The sequence below is a fragment of the Oryzias latipes genome, chromosome 6 (assembly GCF_053564925.1).
Source record: "Oryzias latipes strain Hd-rR chromosome 6, Olatipes_Hd-rR_3.1".
NCBI lineage: Eukaryota > Metazoa > Chordata > Actinopteri > Beloniformes > Adrianichthyidae > Oryzias > Oryzias latipes.
In genome coordinates this window covers 9,311,571-9,335,681 of record NC_136242.1, presented here as the reverse complement: position 1 = coordinate 9,335,681, position 24,111 = coordinate 9,311,571, and the positions used below count along the sequence as shown (strand labels likewise).

Genomic DNA, 24,111 nt, shown 5'->3' with positions numbered 1-24,111 from the left:
TATAACCTCTCCTTTGCCATTCCACGACTGTTCCACGTATGTCTAACAGACTTTTTACTCACGCACGGCCAATAAATAATTTTTATATCGCACATACGGCACACATATCGCATTCAATTACGTGATTGATCACTACTAAATTGCATATAAATAGCGGCATAATCATGGACGGTTCATGTTCTACGTTGATTTTCGTGCTTTTTCGTGGTTTATTCCTACTTCTTCCATGGTTTTAACGTGGTTCATTCATGATCCATGTGTGAAAATTTCACTTAAAGACCACATCTTTTTTTTCACTTTTTCCACATATATTCATGTATAACCTATTTTTATCTGTGCAATATGTGGAAACCGTACATAGTGTCATGGTGCCTCTGTCAGCTCTCCTCCCCCTCCCCTCTCTGCTTGGCCACTGATTCATCCCAGCTGCGTCCACTCATCTCATCACCCCGCCAGACCTTCTTAAGGAGCTCCAGGACCAGGATTCATCGCCAGTTCATTGCCCCTGATGGTGCTAGTCTGGTCTTCTCTAGTTTTCATGTTACATACCTCATGCTCTCGCCTTACGTATATTTACCTTGTCTCCAGGACCTTCATACCCACGAGTGGACGCCTGAATCCGTGACTACCCAAGCTGAACCCCATCCAAAGTTACCTACCTCTCAGCGGAGCTTCGCCGAACCTCCAGCCACGCCATGAGCCATCGCCAAACCTCCAGTCACGTCACGAGCCGTTGCCTGAACCTCCTGTCATGTCACGAGCCTTCACCGAACCGCAAGTCTCGCTCCGGACCCACACCGACTCTCCTGCCTTGCCGCCTCCTCGCTACAACATTACTACCACAACATCGGAGCAAATAAACTCCTTACTTACCAATACTCACCTCCTATCCTCCTTCCAGGTTCCAGCATCTGGGTCTGCCTAGCGTAGCTAGCCATGACAAGTAGTGGCTGTGTGACATGGCCTTTAGTCTGATTTTCCACCTAACCCAGAACCCTGTGTCATTTCTGTTCAGTCACAGTGTGATGTGTTCCATTGTTAAGATGTGGTTTGTTTTAAGGTAATGTTCTTTAATTTTACAAAAATATTCTAAAATCTTTTAAATATGATCCATAATGTTAAAAACATAGCTTTCCATTATTCTATCCAAAACGCTGAAGAAAAACACTACCTAGACATGACATTGCTCTCTCTACAGTAGCGGTCACCAACCCCCGGGCCGCAGACCAGTACCGGTCCGTGGGTCATTTGGTACCGGACCGCAGAGAAAGAATAAATAACTTACATTACTTAATTTTTATTTTTTTCAGAATTTGAAAGATTTTTTATTTTGAACAATTGCACGATTCTCTATTACATCCGTCGACGTCATTTTTGACCCAGGCCAAGGCGCTCTTCTCGGTCACGTGATAGGATACCGCTAAAATAAAACTCAGGAGCTAGCAAAAAGAGTAAAGAACAAACATCTTTGGAAAGTTTCTTTACCAAGGGGAAAAGGCCCAGCCAGGAGAGAGAAGAGGAGCCTTCAACTTCCCAAAAAAATCTACATTTACGAGACAGTACTTATTTCTCCAGTTTTCTGTTTATCAATGTTTCAAAGTGCTCAGGTTTTGGGCGTTGAACGGGCCAGAGCTGCATGCTTAACCCTTGTCCTATCTTGTGGGGTCCAGATGACCGCACTCCCAGTCCAGATGACCCCACCTGCCTTGGAGGTACGTTAACGTTGGGAGTGGGTCATCTGGACCCCACTAGACAGTGCGCTGAACTTTTTTTCTTCAATGATTTGTGATCTTCACTGGTGTCCATGGATTACATGAAATCCTCTCCACCTTTATCCACCTTTGTCATGGTAGGGAGAACACATCAATGTAAGGGTGGGGTCATTTGGACCCATTGTTTAGCAGTACGGATGCACCTGTAGAATGTTGTCTGTTTATGCTCGGCTTCTAAAAACTGTCTGAGGTTTCTTCTGCAGACCTTTCTGATCCAGAACATAAACTGTAAGCCTCAAAACAGCGCTCAAACAGCTGATGCTTCTTGTTGTAAGCTGGTCACTTGTCAGAGGGCTTCTCTGACTTCCTTATTCCAAGCTGGATGAATGGACTTGGGCTCTCAACCTTGTGAATTGTTGGCAAAAGCCTTACATGTTTTCGCTTTGTGCGTGTTTTCACTCAGCAAAAGGACTGGCTGCCACCGTACAGCTGTGTTCATGACCATTTTTAGGCTGATTGGGAGTAAAAAGGATTTTTTTATTTTAGTCATTGCAGAAAACTGGCCTCAATTTTATTCTGTTGACCCAAATGTAAATGTTCCAGGTAAAGGTATTTGTTTTTTTAACAAAAGCAGGGCAGGATTTTGTGAATGGGTGGACTTTCATTCCAGAACAACAGAGCTGATCGTGCTGTTCTATCAAACAAAAAATGGAGAACTTAAAAAATGCAGAACAATATTTTTTAATCACTTAAAACTGCATTCTAAATTTTTAAAAAAGTGTTTTTTAAAGACAACGAAATAATACAAAGAGGAAATAAATGAACAAAAAATTTATATTCCAATATTTTTAATCTGTCTCCTGTAAATTCTGCCTTAGCAAAAACAAGACTGTTGATATACTTGCAGTGTTTTTTAATGGTCTTTGTGAACAGTGACAGAACAGCTTAAACCATGTCTGTCCGAATTGTGTGTTTGTTTCTCATGACAATGACAAGAAGAACACAAGTGAGGATGAGGTGTGAAATGAGATCATCAGAACGAAAAATGAAGTGATAAATCATCAGAACGTTACTCATTTGGTACCTTAAGTGCAAAAACCGAACCCAATCTCTGATCAGAAAAGTTAAAAAAATTAATAATAAATAATTGATAAATATTGATAGTTTTTTTTAAGGTTCTGAACATAAATTAAAACACTTAAGCATTCTCATTTTTCAGAAAAACAACAAATAAAATGTTTAATTAGATTCAATCAATTCATAGTTTTGAACAAATTAATGTAGGATTTTGTGATTTTAGATCAATGTGAATAATTTTAACCCAGACCTACTTTAACCACATTTCTGCATTTTAAAAAACGTGAAAATGGAAGGATTTAGTCTGAAATGTTTCCCTAAATCTTTAAATAATGAAATAATAATTAATGAAAAAGAAATGTAAATACAAAGCAAACATATGTACCATAAAACACTTGGAATTAAAGCACATACTCAGCCATGGATAAATCATTTCCTTTATTTCATAAAATGCATACAATAAGGATAATTCTTTAAAAAACAAAAGCATTTTCCAAAAGTAAAATGTATATTCAAAGTAGCAAATGCAACAGAATTATGGCATGATGTTTACTAAAAAATACCCAGCGGCCAAAAGATTGAATTTCCCAAAAGCAACTTGCAGAAGAATTACAAAATATTTTTTGTTTTATTTCCCAAAAGCTCAGCTAATCTTTTACCTCAGAGAAAATTACACAAGTGTACCAAAGCTTAATAAATTAAAGATTAACATTATCTGTAGGATAGTTGGTTTTGGAGTTCTTGAAGTGTTTGCCTAAAAAAGTACAGATAAAAACAATAATAAAAGCAGAGTGAATTTTTCATAATTTAAGTAATTACGCTTTTAATTTGAAAGGCCAGTAAAACCTGAAGAAAACATTTTGTTAAAGACTATTAATGCTGTGAGTTTAAATGAAAGAGATTGCTGATAGTTTTGCTGAAGTTTGAGGCAACGGGTCAGAGTGAAGATGAGTTCAGTGGTTTAATGAGCTCCTTCTTCACACAAAGCTCTCCTCCATGTTGGAGCACAGAAGGAAAGAGTCAACTAGGCGTGGTTTGATCAGCTGCTGGTGGTCGGCTACACTGATGCTGCTCGGACAGCCTGCTGCCAGCCTCCTCAAAGCGGCCTGCAGACACACACACACGCATTATGCATGCACAGCAGGCACAAAGGAAGCCCCAACACAGCACGCTGCGTGCTGCAGAGTGCAAGGACACGCATCCACAACATGGTAGAAAAGGTAGAATTTTAACCGTGAAGGCTTGAAATATCAAGAGTTTAAACACATGCACAACACGTCTACTAACCCCTTACCCTAAGTTCTAAAGAAAATCTTTTTTTTTAAATGTAGATACTACAAAAACATGTTGAATATTACAATTAATTTTGAATGGCGAGTGACTAATATGCATGACATCTCTTACCCATTCAGCCAGGAAAGCCCCTGACATTTATATTTAAGATTACAAATGATGTGTGAAAGCTCAGCATCCTTGGAAAAAAAAATCAACATCTAGAAACTCTTAAGGCCCGTACACACCGGGACGAATAATCGCCAGGCGTTATTCGCCAGCGTTTTTCGCCACGTTTTTTGTGTTCACACCCAGGCGATTTTCGTTGACGATGAGCCGAGCGAACATGCAATTTCATTCCCTGACATTAGATGGCGCTTAATGTAAACAGAAATACTCCTGTACACAAGGTGGCGTTGCGCAACTTTACGCTTCTTAAAGTCGCTTTTCACTCAGAAGAAGAGAGCAAGTATTTACGCGCTTGTCAGAATAATACAAAGAAAACATGAATATTTCAAGCACCAGTAGCTCCAACTGGTACTTGGTTCGGGGATATTTTAGAATGTCCGTCATTATTTCTTCGCGGCAGTGTAGACGCTACTTGACGTCTATCTTCTTCGCTGGTATGTGTGCTCAGCAAGGCAGTTTTGTGTTTGAGCGCCCCCAAGTTGTGTTTTACTGTAACTTCAGAAGCTCCAGACACGTGTGCAATAGCGCCATTCTCATTGGTCGAATAGATTTCGACGCGTCGAAAAAAAAAAAACGAACCGAGGCGGGTTTTTTTTTGACGCTGACGCGTGGCGTTTTTTCGCGTCGGTGTGCACACTCACATAGGTGCCCTTTGTTTAGTCACGAGGCGTTAAACGTCGGCGAAAATCGCCGGCGAAATTCGTCCCGGTGTGAACGGGCCTTTAATGTATTAATGTGAGGAAACTGACAAGAAGACGCCAAAGGGGTGTTTTTTAACGCCCACATAGCCCCTGGTGTTCACACTGTACAAGCAGGGAAGGGCTTCTTCTTATTCTACTGATAACTAGCACATATTCGCCACCTAGAGTTGGAAGAGGTTGGGTTCGAAATGTTGAAGCGGTTTAGATCTCAGGATTCTTGCTCCCGGCGTTTTCTTTCACAGCTCGATTCTGATTCATGAAAGACTTTTTGTCGGAGAATTCCAGCTGCAATTATTTTTTTCTCCTCCATGATCAACTTTCCAATGGTTGGAACTTGCATAAATGAAAGGGTAAATCACCACCAAATCCAAGTCCCAGATCGGTCAAAGTTTGACCTGGTTTAACTTGCAACGTCCATTACATAGTCGCACATTTTGTACGTAGAGCTAGAAAACGGGCTTTAACATGTGCATAGCTATTTTTGAGCACAAGAGTTCGGAACACGTATCCCAAAAACAAGCATTTACATAGACTTTTCATCGGAAGTGGCCGCTTTAATGCGTGTTGCCGAGGATAATGTGAATGTAGCCTTAGATGTTAGCTCCAAACCAAAATGTGAATATTAATCAGTCAGCACAAGCAGGGTTTCCTAATGTCATGTAGAGAATGTTATTTTAATGAAAAATGTCTAAACGCATGTCCACTATAGCTCTGCGTACTGAGTAAACGGAACTTTATGATGTTTTTCATGTGCTGCCATACAGTGGTAATTAAATAGAGCCTTGGCTGGGTGCACCAGCTGTTTTACACATTATAGGACAGACTATATGATGACTATGGATGAAAATGAGTAGTAGGCCAAAAAACACATAGCCGAAATAGGCAATTTGAATGTTTGAATGACATATTTTCATGCAGGACACAGAATCATTTAGTGGTTTTGGCAGGCCTGATGGCATACATACACACAGGGGTGCATCGTGTGCACTTACCAGGCAAGCGACCAGGACAGAGTCGCTGTTATTTCTCTCAGTAGGGGAGCGACACAATTGAATGAGACGAGGGACCGCTGAAGACAACAGAGGAGACAATCCTTTAAGGGCTCGCCTGATATGTAGGTGACTTAAAATTATACACATCAAGAAGGAACAGCAGACACATGAGTAATTTACTGTAAATAAAAACATTTACAACAATTTTAGGCAGAAATGCAAAAAGAAAAATGTGTCAATTATGATGTGTTTTCTGTTTTGCTTAGGCATTTTTTGTGTATTTAAATAAACATAAAAGCTGTATGTGAAAAAATGTAACTTTTCTAACTCAAGGGTTATAATTTTAATTGTTAAAATATACACTTTTAATTTTATACTTTTCGTCCATTAGTTGAGGCATTTATGTGCAAATAAATTAAAGTATTTTCCGGACAATAATTCACATCTTAAGCCTTAATGTGAACGTAGCTAATGTGTAGCGGTGTCTGACTGTTTTTGTACATGTTACAAACAGTGTTGGGAGTTAGCGTAGTCACAGGGAAGATTGCTTTAGCGCTGTCTGTTTTTTACCAATTGTAAATTAGGTTAGGTGTTATTGTGAATAGGCTAGCGAAGCTAACGTTTAGCGGTGTCAGACTTTGTTTTTTTATGTTTTACGTACAAAGTTGAGTGTTATTGTGAATACGCTAACGTAGCTAATGTGTAGCGGTGTTGGACTGTTTTTTGTACATGTTAGTAACAGGGTTGGGAGTTAACTTAGTCACAGTAACGATTCTTTTAGCGGTAGCACTTTATAGTGCGTCGCCATTTTGTAATGCTGTCCAAATCTACAATTCCAAAACTCAGTGCCCTAGAAATTTCCCAGAGGTTTCAGTGCACATCGATGCTCATTAGATAGGCGAATATAACCACATTAATTATTTCAATTAATTTTTTTTAACAAAACATCAAAATTTTTATTGTCAGGACTCAGTGGATTCATAAATGGTCGTTGCAAAATGCTCATGTCAATTCGATTTTATCTTTGTGAAATGTATGACATCATATCCCCCGTTTAAAATAAGAAAAAAAAGTAGAGAGCATGGTATCTGAATTGCTTTTCAAATCCAGGGCACTACAAGTGCCCAACTATATAGTTTTTGTAATACCCCTGAGTTAATGTGAATTCAGTTAATAACTTTATTAAGAGTGATGGATGTACCTCTGACTCTTGTTGTGCTTAAGACACTTTATAGTTCGGTACGCCTTATAAATGACATAAGTTCAAAAAGAGGTGATGCGCCCATTAGTGCGGAAATACGGTATTTAATGTTTTCATAGTGATTATAATCTTTATATCTTTATATAATATTATATCAAATTTGAGTCTCTTATTCCAATAAGAGACTGTGTTGTCTTCACTCTTTCTTCTGCCACTCTTGTGCACCCACTGGAGTACGATTGATCTTTTTGTGTCAAGATTCTGTGTAGATGTTCCTAAAGTTCAGTTAATAACTTCAATAACAGCAATGAGCGGTCGTGAAACCTTTCAGCTGGATGGCTGTTTGGGCAACATCAGGGTCTCTGCTCAGACGAGCCAGGGTGACTGCTGCTTTCTGCTGGACTCGCTCGCAGGCGGCGCCCTCTGATGGGCTGGGCGAGGACGGCTTTTCTCCCAGCAGCAGGAGCAGCCGCTCCACTCCTGATGCGCACACAACAGGAACATGGGAAATATAACAAAACACAGATTTATATGTACCATAGTTTTTGGACTATAAGTCGTTCCTGAGTATAAGTCGCAGCCCTGATCAAACTATGCAGAAAGAAAAATGCGCCTTAGTAATATATGGTACTTAAACCAAACACAAAGCACCAAGTAAATGTAAATGTTAACTATTCACTAAGCCAAATTTGTTCTAAGGGATTTTTGATCACTTCAAGAAATATTAAATATCAGAATATTTTCAAAAAGGTTTTGACAATCTGAATTCAAAGTTCAGTTATAAAACTACAAACAAAAGAGCAGAGAAAACTGGAAATACTGACATGATTTTAGTCTAATACAAAAACATAAACAAGCTTAATATTTGCAAATTTGAGTACAATGTAGACAAAGCTGAAAAGCTTTTCAGTGAAGGAAAAATATAATCAAACATTGCTAATAAATTGCTTTGCAGACATTTAAACTTGTTTGTTATATAAAAATCCAGAAAGAAAGATCTTTTTGTTTCAAAACACAGAAAAAGAAAAAGCATTTGAAATCAAATAACTTAAAACACTGAATGTTCTGCACAATAACTGCAGACTTTATGAAATTGTTGCAAGTAAAAGCATATTTTTGATCAATCAAGTAAATGAAAGTGAAACACTGTTTTTGCAGGCTTGATTATTGAAAAACATGTTCAGCATCTTTCAGATTCTGAAAATAACAGGTTGGGATGAAATCTTTTCAGATTTCTTCCTTTCTTTTTTGTGCGTCTGTGTGTTTTTGTTGCTTTGAATTTGCACATTTGTCATTTAAAGCTTCAATAAAATGCATTTTTCACCTGGAAATGTTTTCACATGAGCATTTTTCTAAACCTGCTTGATGGAATTATTTAATGCTGTCTCCTTGCACTCTAGTGGCATTCAGCAAACATACCTCTGATGCCTGTGGGAGGTTGTTGGGTTATTTTTATTATTTGTTTTAGACTTTGGACCTGCTCCAAACCAAAGTTCCTTCATCATCTCTTTGCACTCAGGAAGTCCATGAGTCAAACTTCTTTTTTTTTTCTTCTTACTGCAAGATTCCTTCAGTTTCGTTTGAAGACATTATATATTTTTGGGCAGTAAAACTATATTTCTTTCATCCACTTTAATGCTTCATGTTTCTGAGCATTTTGAGTTTTGTGTTTCTTTTCTTGTGTGTTTCCGAACTTCAATGTATTGCTCCAAAATTCTAATTTTGCATGATAAATCACCCAAACTTTGGACATTCCTTGAAAAAAAATTAACAAAAATTTTGGGACCATGTTTCATCTCTCGATAGAGTTTTCTTCAAGATGAAGGTTTAATATAAGTAAGGAGGTTTTTATTTGTCAGCTTCAATGGAAGCAAGATTCCTGTAAACAAGATTAAAACATCGAAACAGGAAAGATATGGGTTTAAATAATTCTTATATTAAAAATTTCGAACAATTCTGTGGAAAAAAGAAACAATATTTTATATGAAACTATCTAAATTAAATAGAAATGCCTAGAAATTGTAATTGTAAAACAAAGGTAACTTATAAGTTCCCCGATGCTGCCCTCTAGAGGCAAGGTGAAGAATTCTTTTTCCCTTTAGTTATCGAATAACAAGGGAAAAACAAGTTGTTGGTTTTTTGGGGGTTTTTTACAAAACAAAACAAAAAACAGGAAAAAAATAGTTTTTGACTAATAAAATTGAAAGAATTACCTTGTTCTTGCATAACCTCTGAAGCACAAGGCTCCAGGACAGACAGATTGGCCAAAATTGTCACCACCTGTGGTTTAAACAGTACAACAGAATTTTAATTAATTCATTCTTTTTAAACAAATGTTCAATTTATGTATTTTGTTTTATGTCGTTTTTCTCTTCTTTTACAGCCTGTTCACTGTGTACCTGGTCTTTGGAGTACGGGGTGTCCACCCTCTGTTGGTCTCTGCAGGCCTGCAGCAGGATGTGGACGGCGTTCAGCTGCAGCAGAATCTCACACGCCATGCTGTCAAAAAAGGTGATGTTGGCCAAAGCTGCAGACGCCAAGAGGAACACCTCCCCGCAGGAGGCGTTCTCACACAGCTCTAAGAGGATTAATAGAACACCATTTGAGCAGAGGTAAAACATTTTAAAAGGGAGGTGAGACGAAGGCCTTCCTACTCACTGATGAGGGCTGTGACAATGTCATGCATGCTTTCCAGGAAGCTGGCCAGATGTTGGGTGGATGTGTGGTGGGGAGATGTGATCTGAGCTACGACCGCCGCCGCCTCGGCCCTGGCTGCTTCCACGCTGCTCTCATCAGTCAAGATGTCTGCCAGGCACAGAATCCCGTCCACCTGAAGGTAAAAAACGTGAAGCCACACGCCCATTACTACGACACACTTGTTATTTTCCCTTTAAGGATGTTTTATTTGTTGTGTTGGAAGGGAGACAACAACTGAGAGGCCTTGTTCTCAAGATACATTCAAACAAATAACAGAAACTGTTTTGTTGTAGCAAAATAAATGAAAAAGATTTTATAAATAATTAACTATAAGCTCATTTTTCAATGTTTTAATACAGGAAGAAATCTTTTTAAAAAATCAATAACAAAAGATTAGTTGTTTGCACCATAAAATTATCAAAACTTTTCCTGCCAAAAGTGAGATTTCAGGAAGCAGCCATTTTGTAATGAGCAGGAAAAGCCCTTCTACTGCCCCTAGTGGAGTAATGATGATCTGCAGGGGAGAAACATGGACCAGTTCAAAGAAAGTTTGGATCACGCTAATGAAATAGGGGTCTCAGAAATGGCTTTATTGAAAAAAAACTTCCTGGTACAAAAAAATTTTCCAACTCCGTTGGAGGATTTTTTCTTATTTAAAGAAAATTGTTTTACATTTGAAGAATGTTTTAACTATTTCCAAGTTTTTTTGGGCTGTGTGTTTTAACTACCAACATGGATCTTCTATGACAATAAATGTGCAGGAGCTTATCTCGAAGATTTTAGGGCAAAGGCAGGAAACTAGACATCACAGACAGTCACACTCCAAAGAGAATTCAGAGTCACCAATCGTGTTTCTGGAGTGATGCACACAACTTTTTGAATTAAGAGAGAAATGCAATTTTAAGCTTAATTTTTGTAATATATGTCCTACATCATCAGAAATATTCCAGGATAACTTGTTAAAAACCCTGAAAACACTATTTTTATTGGAGTGGATCTTAAGTAACAAAGCAGGAGGTTATTTCGGTTACTGAAAATCGGCCCAAAGGGTAAGCGGTGATATGATTTCATATTTTCATTTGCTGGCAGTGTGCAGAGGATTATAAAAACAGGTTATATCTAAAACCAATCAAAGTGGCAAATGAAACAGCGGTTAACTCGACTTATTTTTTTTTACCACTTGGGGGCAGTGTTGCTCAATAAAAGCCAACTAGCTGGAGTTCAGCCTGCATCTCCACATTTGTTTGAGAAACTTCTTTCCTAGATTGTGCATTTGTGTGAGGCCAAAATCTGAGAATCATTCACGAAAAAGACTGAGTCATCAACAGGTTCCTGGAGTTTACCATCCAAGAAGAAACCATAAAATTAACTCATCACCTGTTCGAACCACAACTATGATCTATGGAGGAAAAGAAGCAAGCGTTGCTTCCGAAGCAGAGGCTCAGCCGCCCTGAAAACACCGGTTTATCCATAAACATTTGAAGTGCAGCAGACTGTCAGCTCTGAGGCAGCTACACCTGTCAGTCTCCTCTGCATGACGAGCATCAGCTTTACAGGCACGTTCCCTATTTTTGTCTCTGTGGACGTCAGCAGCAGCGAGCGGCCCACTGACGTGGAACCATCAACTCTCTACACCCCCGTTCATCAGATTCCCCCTCCTCCTTCCACAACTTTTTTTTTCTTTCTTCCAGCTGGACCTTTTTCTTCACTTAGAAGGTAGAAAGAGATCTGGTTTTGTTTGGTTCTGAGCTCCTCGTCATAAACGGATCCTAGAAAAGTTTTCTTCAAAATAGGAATTAACCAGAGCAAAACCGACCTTTGAAAATGAAAGAACTTCACAAACTTAACTTAAGTTTACTGATTTAACTTAAATTATGGAATTGGTTTATGTAAAAATGAAATTTTTCATGTAATAAGGAAGCATATCTGTTAAAATGTTTATTCATTTGGGTTTTTGGGTTTGTTACATACGTGATTACTGGGTCCAATTGTTCTGATTAAAAACAACAATTCAGAATAAATGCACTCAAATAAAGATTTTAAATGACACCAATGAAGAGTAAATGAAAATGATGTTTAGCAAATTCTGCAGGACACACCTTTCAAATACATTTAAAGAACCTAAACATTTCAGACCATCTCAAACTAAATAAAAGCTATTTCTAATATATTTAGCATGAGTTTTTAACTCGGTAAAAGATACAAGACATTAAAAGATCCACGGCTGAAAAGATGACAGAAATTCAGCAACAGACAAACCCAATTTCATTTAGCAAAAATTAGAACACCTGAAGTTTATGTTATTATGAATACTTAGTACATTTATACTGTACCTGCTAACTAAATACTTCTAAATAGGAAAAATTTAAGTATACAACAGTATATAAAGCATTGTATGGATGGATGGATGGATGGATGGATAGAGTTAAAGCACTAAGTATAGTTGTAATACACTTAAATAGAATACTTTTTTTGCTAAAGATTAAGCAAAAAAAACACTTAGGTCAGATTTAATATATTTTAATAATGTAGTTGTAGAGTTTGATCCAGATTCCAGCTCAGACTAGGAAAACAAAGACTTTCATGGATCTATTTGTCTACAAGTGGATACATTAGAGTAGTAGTAGGGTAGCATCTACTTCACTGTAGTTTGAATAAAGGAATACTCAGAAATGCAATTTGGAGGTAAATTTTCCTTTATACATGTCCTCCATCATGTAAAAAATGTCACAAGAACATGTTAAAAACACCATTTTCTTTTCTTTTTTTTTTTTTTTTTTCAATTACAAAAGGGGTTTATTCAGACATACCTTTGGTTTGTCTGAAGATGAATAACCCCTCTTGTTAAAATAAAATATGTCCAACACAAGAGGCCCTCAGCTTTCATCTGTTTGCCTAGCTGTTGGACAGGACAAGTTTAAAGAAAATTAAAGAATAAAAACACCATTTTCACTGACATACGTCTTTAAAAGAAACTATTGTCTTTCCGAGTTCATCATCTTTAACAAGAGTGATGATTCACTTGTGTTATTGTGTAATATTTCAGCTGGGGATTGTTTTTCATGCGGCGCTGAACATCACAGGTGCTTTTGGGCCTCTTTTTCTGGATCATTCTTTTAACAGAGACAGTTGGGTTTCTTAAGCCTGAGCGGTCGCCGCTGAGCCTGGCTGCCTCTCCTCCAGGACCGGACCGCCAATCGGAGGCGGACACTGGTCCCCTTTGAAGCGCCTTCACACTTGGGTGATTCCAGCTGCTCGTCATGTGAACAGACACGGCTGGAATCCACTTCTATTTGCCTTTCTGCCTGTCCACGCAGGTGCGACGCTTGTTTATGCTGGCTGTACTCTCCGTAGAGAAGCAGGAGCAACAATAATGAGTGTCTCCTTCTCTCTTTCTCACACACACACACACACACACACACAAACACACACACCATAACATCTTCCAGCTCCCTAACGGTCGACCTGTTCACACCTCGATTTCCAAATTAAAAGTATTGGCAGCAGTGAACCAAGATTATAATATTAGATGGAAAGACGCTGCACGTTCCATGTTCACCCTGCCAATAATAACATGACGAGATGAAAAAATGTCATGTGATTTGTGCAAACTTACTCCAACTGAATAACTCTCATTAAAGTGTTTTCTTTTTTTCTTTTTTCTTGTCTTAATTGGAGGAGGGAAGGCTCTAACTTTGCAGAGAGGGAGGCACCAGAGACGGGTTTACCTTGTCCAGCTGGTTGATGCCTTCCTCCACGGAGCAGATGGAGGCCACCGTCCTCAGGGCGTGAGCGTACAGCTCCCTGAAGCGGTCCTGTCTGCAGATCTTGAACAGAGCCACCACAGCTCCTTCCTGAGAAGGAGGAATTCAGATTCAAGCAGACGTCAGAGCTACGAAGACACACAAACCGAAACCTTTCAGCTCAGCTATTCCATTTGGTGATTTCTATTTTATTTATTTCAAACTAATGAAATAAAAAATAAGCATTATAAACAAACACACTACATATGCAAAGTCCAAAATAGGCTTTAGATAAAGATGAACAACTTATTGAATGGAAGGCTCTTTTTTTTCTAATTCAGTACAAACTCAAGTTTACAGAATTACAGGAAATATGCATCAATTGTTCTTGACTCTCTTATATTTATTTCTTAAATCACACTTTAGAGTTGCTTTAAATTTCTTTTTAATGTCTTACATGCAGCTCAGTGAAGTTTAGTTTCTGTTCTCACAACGTATTTGATCCTCTCAGACTCTCTCAGACTGGAAGAATCTTTGGATGCTCTTTGATAATTGTTTCTTTTTTTCCCAACACTATTTGAATTATTTTGAAATCCCCCAGTTTTTAAAATTATTTGAATTTGTTTAACAGTGACAGATTTAGCTGTTTCCATATCTATATTGTTGTTTGAAGAGCCACACAAGGCCGTATACTTGTGTTATGTTTTGCCTAAAACTAAAAAACTAACAACAACAACACAATTACACAGTTTCCACTAAATCCTCATCATGTGAATGAACACAAACCAACTTACGGGACAAGTCATTGAAAAACATGGCGATGGACGTGATCAATACATTCATTTCCAGCAGATACATTCAAATTTCTAGCGCTCATCATCATCTATCAAAGGAGACGTCTGCATCTAATGTAGACGTCTGCGTCTACATTAGCACCGGTGAACATCCAAGGAAGGGACATTGAGAGAGTGGATTTATACAAGTACTTGGGTGTTCACCTCAACAATAAACTGGATTGGTCACACAATACAAAAGCACTGTACAAAAAACACACTGTACAAAAAGAGCAGGCTTTAGCTGCTGAGGAGACTGAGGTCTTTTGGAGTGCAGGGACCACTCCTAAAGACTTTTTATGACTCTGTGGTGGCATCAGCCATCTTTTATGGAGCGGTCTGCTGGTGCAGCGGCATCTCAGCAGCGGACAGGAAGCGACTGGAGAAGCTGGTGAAGAAGGCCAGCTCCGTTCTGGGGCTGCCTTTGGACTCAATAGAGGAGGTGGGAGAGAGGAGGATGGTAGCTAAGCTATCATCCTTGATGGAGAACGACGCCCACCCCATGTATGAGTCTGTGTCCTCACTGTGTAGCTCCTTCAGCGTCAGACTGAGACATCCTAAGTGTCTGAAGGAGCGACACCGCAGGTCGTTTCTACCTTCTGCCATCAGACTTTACAACCTTAGCTGCTCCCAGTGAACCACGTTATTCAACATCGTCGACTCTGTCCTATCTTACCCTGTGCAATAACCGATCATATGATCATCCTGTGCAATATTTTGGAATGTATGTGTGTATATTGTGTATATAGGTGTTTATACTTACTCCATAGTCTTTTTCTTTTATATACTGCTCTCTGTTCCTGTACTGCTGCCGCAATAAGGAAATTTCCCCATCGTGGGACTAATAAAGGAATATCTTATCTTATCTTACTCAGGCCATGGAGCGGCGAGCTCCTGACATGTGGGAGTGGCTAAGGATGAAGCCATTTTGTTTTTTTTTACAGAGGAGCTGTGGATCCAACAATTCCACAGGACATGCTCAACTTTTGATGAGCTGTGTGATGCTGTGGGACCTCCCACCGTGCAGCGCCCAAGGCCACCAGTTCCATCCAAGAAGCGCACTACTATCTGGTTGTTTTTCATTTGAAAAAATTGCTTCCATTGCAGTTCTGCAAAATGTGTCAATTTAAAAAAAAAAACACCTCCTCCAAGCGCAAAAACCTTTTTTCAATAAATGCGACATTTTTCCAAATTGCCATGTTTCCATTAAGCAAAATTGTTATCGCAAATCCAATTCGCGCAATTTCATAGTCAACGGAAAGACAGCTATATGTATGTTTCCAGTAACCTTCCTGTATTTTCATGCACGGGCTCAAGCAGCTTAAATCGCTCCATCCACGTTCTTCAGGCTCAGGTCTGCAGTGGGAATGTGCAAAGCTCCCAGAAAATCCACCTGTATTTTAAGAGGCTGCCATGTGAGAGAGTGCTAATCTTTTCCAGCTGTTTAACAGTTACACCCTGACCATTAAAAACTCACACTGAGGTCGTTTGCTGCACAGTTTTTAGCTGCTTCTTTTCATCTTTTTATCTAGTAGTTTGATGGTTTGCTGTGAAAAAAAAGTGAAAAAGTTCTTAATTCTCCCAAAAGCAAACCCAGACTAACGGTCTCTATGCAGTTTAAAAATAAGATTCCCAAGCCACAAAGAACTTCCCTAAACCTTGAAGCCCTCTTAAGTTGATGTCTCATTAACATATTTTTAATTTTTAGCTTTCTTTAAATTTGCTACCAAAACATTCCCATGTTTCTTTTCCCAGAAAAGACAGATTGCTGAGTAAAAAAAAGCCTTTTTGTTTGAAAAAAATGGTTCAGGATGACTAGATGGAACACAGGGGCGGAGCTACAAAGGGACAATGGGGGGCAGATGCCCTCTGAGCAAAAAGCCTTGCTTGCCCCCAATTTCTGTGTCAAAATTAGTATCATTATTGACAAAGATTAAAAAACAATCAATAAAAGCTTCACACTATTCCATGAACTCTCCTCATATAAGATGTGCTGCTGTCATATTTTTAACCCAAATTGAGGAATGTCATTGTTTCTTTCTGTGGACGGTGCTGTGAGAGCCAAAGACCCCACACATCTGGACCAGGATCCGCCTTTAATCTGTCCAGAAGACCCCCCAACGGCCTACAGATTTGGCCAACTTTGCCCAGCGAGCCTGACAACATAGACGCTATCATATTACCCCCACAGTTCACAATGTGGGGTCAGACCTGCCGAAATGCACATATTTCCTGAATGAAAACAGTGTGCAGGAAAATCTAAGAGCGAGTCATAATAGCTGGACATTTTGTGTTGGATAATGCTCAGAGTAAACAAACCAAAATAGCTCCTGCATTGGGTCTGTGCCCACACTGAGGCCAGGCAAACACAAACCAAAACCACTTGGACCGACTGAATTGTGTTCGGTGTGCAGATAGATATGCGGAATTACTTGGAGGAAGACGGAGCCTGTAACTGCAGCCATTATCCTAATAAGGCCATTATACCGGGCAGGCATGGATCATATTCTGCTAAGGCCTGAAGTGGTTAATCATTCTGCCCTCCAGCCTGACTGCTCTTCCTGTTCACTGCCTACGCAGTATTGGTCCAGCGTGCCTGTAGGAACTGCCAACACTGTCAGACCAGATTGAGTCAACCCTCTGAACGTCTGACCCTCACTTTACAAAGAAATGGGAGTTTTTTTTAGATAAACATTCAGTGATTTAATTATCCAGTTTGAAATCTGTTTATGTCATGTTAGGTATTAGGACATATTTGACCTGGAATTTCTATCCCTGCATGTAACAGATACAACTTGAAAACAAAGTCATGCTGTTGCTCTTTTTTCATTTGCCTTTATTCTGTTTCACACTTCATTTTAATCAGGAGAAGCACCAAGGTATGGTGGCCCTGAAGGGCAAATCACTCAATGCAATCAAAAAAAGCAAAACAATGAATTCAAAACTCCAGAAAACCAAATGTAAATCCACAAAATTTTAACAAAATAAAAAAGGAAATGTTTTTTTTTCCCCGCTTCTGGCCACACACTGTGAAATTTCACTGAATGATCAACCAGTTCTTCACCACAGTTCAGGAAAAACATCCTTCTGCTTTCTCTCTTCTTCAAAACTCAAACTTCATTAACCAATCAGTGTTATCCCCAACCTCTTCTGGTTTCTCATTTGGATTTCTGGAATTTTACTTTTGTTTTTCTAATGTTGCTTTATCATTTATCCTGCAGAGAGTCCTCCCTTAGGACCATTCCTCCTGGAGGGAGGACCAGCAGATTCATAACATTGTTTTTTTGACATCCAGGATGTGTTTGCAGGTTTTAAGCTGTTTTAACTCCTCTTTGCTATTTTAAAGCCATTCTCAAAATCAGCAGTCGAGATTTTTTTGTTTCATTTAAAGCTAGGAGGTAGAAATAAGGAAATAAATGTTAAATAATAGGATATGCCGCAGGTGCAGATCTTGATGGTAGTAGCAAATATTCTAATAACTAAATAATAAAAATAATAGAATTTTTTTTTTTTTTTTGCATTTGGAGAATGCAGCAACGTGAATTTTGGCTGCTCAGATTAGTTGTGGTCAACATATCAGTTTTTCTGCTTGATCACATGTACATCCGTGCAAATACCCCCCCCCCCCCCTTTTTCACAGTAATTTTTGTACTATTTCAAGAATCAGGAATCTTATTTTCAAGTTTGCTAAATGTTGAAGTTAGCCTGGCATTAATTGTCATTATTTTGGGGACAAAAATGAATTTTGGATTTATTAGGATGGGCCAACTTGTGCTAAGAATATTATTCTCTTATTGTTCATAGTCTGTCCTAAATTGAGTCATTTTCACGCCTTTACACCAATTTTTTTTGGTCATTTTAATCTTTAATCAAAATGAACTATAATCATGTCCATAAAAAGTCAAAAAAACAAACCACTTGTTTATAAATACTATTAAAGATACTTATTATTGATTGGGCTGTATTAAATTGAAGCTATTATTATTCTATCTAATAATTAGCTTTTTTAGCTTAGTTTTTTTATTTTTAAATGCTTGTGTGGACCTCCGCGCTTCTAGATTTTGATATGTATTACAAGATTTCTTGTTAAGTAAAAAAGCCTTTGCTGGATCAACAGAAAATGTTACTACTTTCTAGTGATTTTCTTCTAATGATTAGTGTTCTTCTCTATGACGGAGTATTAAGACCACAAAAAAAAAAAAAATTTGAAAAAGTATTATTACAAGATTAAAACTTGTACATTTACGAGAAAAAGAAACGTGTACATCAACAACTTTAAATCTCGTAAATTTAAAACTTTTTACTCTTGTAAATCTAGAAGATTAGGTCCAAAGCAAAAAAGAAGTTGACATTAAAGTTGAGGTGGACCTAAACTCCAGGATGTGCAGGCCATGTGTGGCAACAGACCGATCTTAATTTGATCAAACTGTCTTTGATTCGAAGAAGTCAACTGTTTATTAATTAGATTACAAATGTTTGGAAGCTTCATTGTATGATTTACAGTTTAGGAATAATGTTTTATGCATTGATGGGCGGCCTGCAGGATCTCTGTAGCCTGTTGATGATGTCATGGATTTCCTGCAGCTGTCCCCTTTCTTCCTCCACAAAAAACAAGATTTCCTCCAGATCTCCTGTGTGACGTGTTCGTCTGAAGAAGCCTGGTTTTCAGCAGATTCTTTTCAATGTTTTTGCCCTAGTAAAATTTGATTTACGCACAAATTTAGGTAAGAATTTCTGCTTTTGAAACCTATCCGGAAATAAAGCTGTACAAAAGGCTCCACGCGACATATGTCGCTTTCATCTCCGAGCACGGCTCAGATAAACAGACAACTTTGTTGACTTGTTTTTTTCTCTTTCATAAATGTATGTATTTTCTTCTCGTAAATTTACATTTAAAGTCATAAAATTAAACTTTAAAACATAAATTTACAAGAAAAAAGGCATACATTTAGCCTATGACTTTTAAAGTCGTAAATATAGGACTTTATTCTCATAATTTAACAGTTACGACTTTTTTCCCATAAATGTACGACTTTAAAGTCATAATTAAAAACAAAAATTGTTTGTAAGATTGCTCTAATACGCCGTCGTACTTTTCCTATTTTTAGGCTACCTCTTTTTTTGGTTTACATAAGTGCCAAACATTGGCTAAAACCCCGTAGTTAAGACTTACAGAGCTTGAAAATAAATATACGTGTTTACAGATTTTTCACTAAGCTTTCAGTTTTTTAGCATTAGCTTTAGGATTTTGATTTAAACTATTTTCCTACAGGAAACACTGCGGCTCTGCTGTCAGTCTTATGGCTCAAATGCTAAATAATCATCACTGTAACATAAAGTCATCAATAGTGATTAAGGTTACTCTTTTAGCTTAGATGATGGCATTGGCTAGATAATATTCCTATATTGGAATTCCTCATGAGAGACTAAACCTGTTTCTGTTTGCTAAATTCAACCATTAAACGATGAGATAAATGACGAGCGGTGTATCCCAGAGTGCAATGATGGGACAAATAATGGCCTGCACCTCCCAAAACGCTTCTAAAGTCTTTGACTATTTCTTTTGTGGGAGCATGCTTGTCTTTGTTTGATCCTGAAGGCATTTCCACTACTTTTTAAAGATAATTACCGTAGGTTTTTTTCAATGTACTGCCTCTTGGTAAACAATTGCTTCCATTGATTTCACCGCCATCCCTTAAATTGAGCTTGTGGAGCACATTAACTTGCACATTTATGCTTCTCTAACCTCGTGTTAGTGTGCAGCCGCAGGCTCATACAGTGTGTAATTTCCTTCCATCAAATGGTTTTCTGCTCGGCTGCGCTGACACTCACCCTGCGACTGCAAACATTCAACACACCGGCTGTAGTATATGTATGAATTTCTCAGGAGTGTGTTTTATAGAACAGCTACAAACAAGCACAATTTATTTGAACCCCAATAAGGAGATGTGTGACTCAAACGAGTGCTCCACCCTGACAGAGATCCATTTTTTTCCAGACTGCACTGGATTTGACCATTTATCCATTCCATTTGTGGATGCAATAACGGCTGCTGGACTTGTAATTAAATCCTCTGCAGCTTGTTTCTGCAGTTTCCCAGCAAATAATTTAGTCAAATATGAACACCAAACCTGTTTGCACGAGTTTTCAATCATCTCCAGAGAACTATCAAAGAAAGCATCGCCGTTTTATGCATCCCTGACAAGAGCAACATAATTAAACTCCACCCATGTTGTGCTTGAGCCTTTCCATTAGCACATCACTCACATGCAGAAGGCGGATGAGGTCCCCACCCAAGCATTTAAACAGCTAATTTCTTTTATTTAAATAAAGTGGATGAGTGAAGTCACTACAGTGTGCATGGCAGAGGGATATTGCTCAATTGAAGGGTGCACATTTTGCTTTCTGTGCTCTTTAGCTGCAAGTGGTCGGATCACAGTCCACCAATTCACACACTCATTGAATGTGGCTTTGGGACCAGACAAACAGAAATCTCAGGAACTCCTAACCAGCTCATCCTGCTTAGAACAAAGAAAAGAGACAACATGAACTACCTGAACAACACGCAGATTAATGTACAGAGGCCTTTTACAGAAGAAACTGCATTCATGTTTATAATTTATAGCAGGCCTGTCAAACTCATTTTCACTGAGGGCCACATCAGCATAGTGGCTGTCGTCAAAGGGCCAGATATAACTTATACATGTAACTAAAAGTAATGAAAAATAAATGTAACTACTCCTTAATGTTAACTCATTATTTGTTTATTATAACTTTTTAAAGTGACAATTACATTTGCATAAAAACTTATATTTTCTTGTTGCTCTAGCATAAATCCTTTTAAATTTGATTCCGTCAGGTTAGGTTATATGGACAGTGTTTAAGTCCTAATGTATAGTTGCCCAATCCCATATTTCAAGTCAGATTCCCCCTAGATATGAATAAATACACACCAATTTTTATTTTAAGAAATTAAAAATTTTAATGCTCTCGCCAGCCACATAAAATGACATGGAGGGACACATTTGGCCCACAGGGCTTGAGTTTGACACATGTGATCTATAGTGTTAAGGGTCTTATCCTACATTCACACTGGCCTCAACAAGACACATTCAAGCAACAACTTCCAATGAAAAGTCTAGATATATGCATGTATATGCGAGTTTCAGGCTTCAGTGTTGTTCAGAACTTTTAAATGCATGCATCGCTGCACATGTTTTCCACGCTATACCTACATAACACACAGTCATTGAACAGTTTAACCAGTTGAACTTTGACCAATGTAAAGACTTCGATTTGGTAGTGATTTATGGGTAGCGTCCTTTTTAAAACAAAAATACCAATTCCCAGACAGCAAGGCCTAGTGGGCCCCATATGTCTTAAAAGTGGACAGAAAATGTGTCCCCGAATGGGTTTGTCCACAGTTTCCCTAGTGGCCCTACCTGTATTTGCCTACATTGGCTTAAGTGGGCACTCAGTGGACCCGGTGGACAGGGTTAGAGTTGTTTCACACCAAGCCTCTTCTGAACACCATATGCTAAAACAGCGTTCAAGAACCTGCGTTCAGATCACATGCCATTCGCAAGTGACTGCTCGTACCAAATCCATGCAACACGCAAGGACAAGTTAGGATGAGGTAGGGGAGATGAAGGAGTGTCGGACAGATTTTTCACTTTTCAACTCCTCCAAAAATTGCGCAAGGAGCCGGTAAGTGCTGTTCAAATAAGTGCATGCTCCTCATGCGCTCCTTGCATGTAGCCTGATTGTTGGAAATTAGGAAATTAGACAATCAGTGTGACGTTTGTGTGGATATCTCATGGGCGTTCCACAGACACTTGCACATCTCATACACACCCCGTGCGGGCAGGCTTCACATTCACAGTAAGGTGTTAATACTCAAACCTTACTAATGACTAAAGTTTGTCTTGTCTCTGTATGTCATGAGTGTTTAAATTTTCAGTAGCATTAAGCATATTTCATGATTCACTAATCATCCGTTCCACTTTTATGACATGGAGGAGGTGACTATATGAGCCTCAAGAAAACTGTAAGACCCACTTGCACTTCCCTTAAGATGAAGGCGCTCCTTTCAACAATCCTCCATAGGCCAAGACAACCAAGAAACCTGCAGTACCCGTACGGGTCAAACCCCCATATGGGTGGGTGCATGTGACGAAGGCTTAAGATTGATGATACTGCCCAAATCGGTCATAGGCTCTACAGCACAAGTGTCAAACTCCAGGCCTCAAGGGCCAGTGTCCTCTATATTTTCCAATTAACCTAGCCTTGAAGCTTTTTATTGGGCGAAACACCTGATCCAGGTAATCAGCAGCAGGTAGGGATGGGCTTCTGAAAAACCAGCAGGATGCCAACCCTCAAACCCAGGAGTCAAACATCCCTGGTCTACGGCTTTGTTGAGTCCGTTTTACAGTCACTTGGCATAGACATGACGTTGGGAGGAAACAGTGGCGAGCACATTTAAAAATCTCACTAATTTTAAACCTTAAACTTGGTGATGGGGTTGTATCTATGCTGGGACTTCAACGTTTTTCGTCACATAGGCCCCTGATGTTTCTTTTAACTAAAATAGACAGAAAAGCAAAAGGATCTGAGCCTCTTGCATTTTTTATTATTCTGCACTCCCAATGGAAGAGGATAGTATTGATCTGACAACAAATGTGTTGTGTCTGTGTGTAGGTGTGTGTGTGGATGTTTGTGTGTGTTAACCATCAGGAGAAGTCTTATCGAAACAATTCCAGCAGTGATCAGACAACTAATGGCTGATTTAGACATGTTGTCTGATCTATTCTTATCTGTAAATGAAACTGCCTTCTAGCTGGTTCTGACAATGAAGTCTTACCTGATGTAGTCCTAACAGGATGGAATGTATGTGTTCTTACATAGAATCAGGCTCTGTATTCCAAAACAGGCCTCCATTAAAACAAAAAGAAGTCCAAACAATTGAATCAGTTAGTTCAAAAGGGGCCCAAGTCCACAATTTTTAAAAATAGAGATTAAATGTTCTATGATCTTCAAGGGAAAAGCTATCCGATTATGTGCAAAAAAGTCCCAAGTCCCAAGTCAGTTGTAATGGATTGACTTTGCTTGACATTTAACCCTTGTGCTATCTTAGGTGACCCCACCCTTATTTTGACGTGTTACTCCTACCATGACAAAGGTGGATAAAGGCGGAAAGATTCCATGTCATCCATGGACACCAGTGAAGATCACAAATCATTGAAGAAAAAAGGTTCAGAGCACTGTCTAGTGGGTCAAGATGACCCAACTCCCAGGATAGCACAAGGGTTACAATGCATTAAGTGCAAAATTCCTGGACTTGGGCCTCTCTTGCAAGGGTTTTGCTTTATTCCATAGATGGCAGCACTAGTTATCCAATACGGCAGCATCCCGTTTAATTCAAGAAGGGCCCAAGTCCAGAGACTTTAGTTTGCTAGTCCTCTGAAATTATAAAAGTGAGGTGCTTCATATTATAGCATTTGTAAGCTATGAACTGGTGCTAAATCTGGGTAAAGCGTTAATAATTTGGTGTAGCCTCCCTTTAAGCTATGCAATTGAAATCATTTCCTGGAAAAACAAACCTCTTTGACTTGGGCCCCTTTTGAACTAACCAATTCAATTGTACATTATATCCCCAGTCAACACAAGATTGGACAAACAGACATTTCCACAGTAC

The 24,111-nt window shown here is 38.8% G+C and overlaps 1 protein-coding gene across 3 annotated transcripts in view; it reads right to left on the bottom strand.

Annotated features, from left to right (window-relative positions):
- Positions 1-3,210: 3,210 nt before the first annotated feature.
- Positions 3,211-24,111, bottom strand: part of insc (INSC spindle orientation adaptor protein) — a 76,065-nt gene continuing 55,164 nt past the window's right edge. For 2 of the 3 annotated variants that reach the window (XM_004069393.4, XM_020703798.3), the window contains exons 7-13: positions 13,570-13,695; positions 9,803-9,974; positions 9,544-9,722; positions 9,358-9,424; positions 7,469-7,624; positions 5,944-6,020; positions 3,211-3,895 (exon numbers count right to left, since the gene is read on the bottom strand). In XM_004069393.4, coding sequence (XP_004069441.1) covers positions 3,767-3,895; positions 5,944-6,020; positions 7,469-7,624; positions 9,358-9,424; positions 9,544-9,722; positions 9,803-9,974; positions 13,570-13,695 — 906 coding nt within the window. In that variant the 3' untranslated portion in view covers positions 3,211-3,766. The remainder of the gene's footprint in view (positions 3,896-5,943; positions 6,021-7,468; positions 7,625-9,357; positions 9,425-9,543; positions 9,723-9,802; positions 9,975-13,569; positions 13,696-24,111) is intronic. The other variant, XM_078949251.1, reaches the window with a different exon arrangement.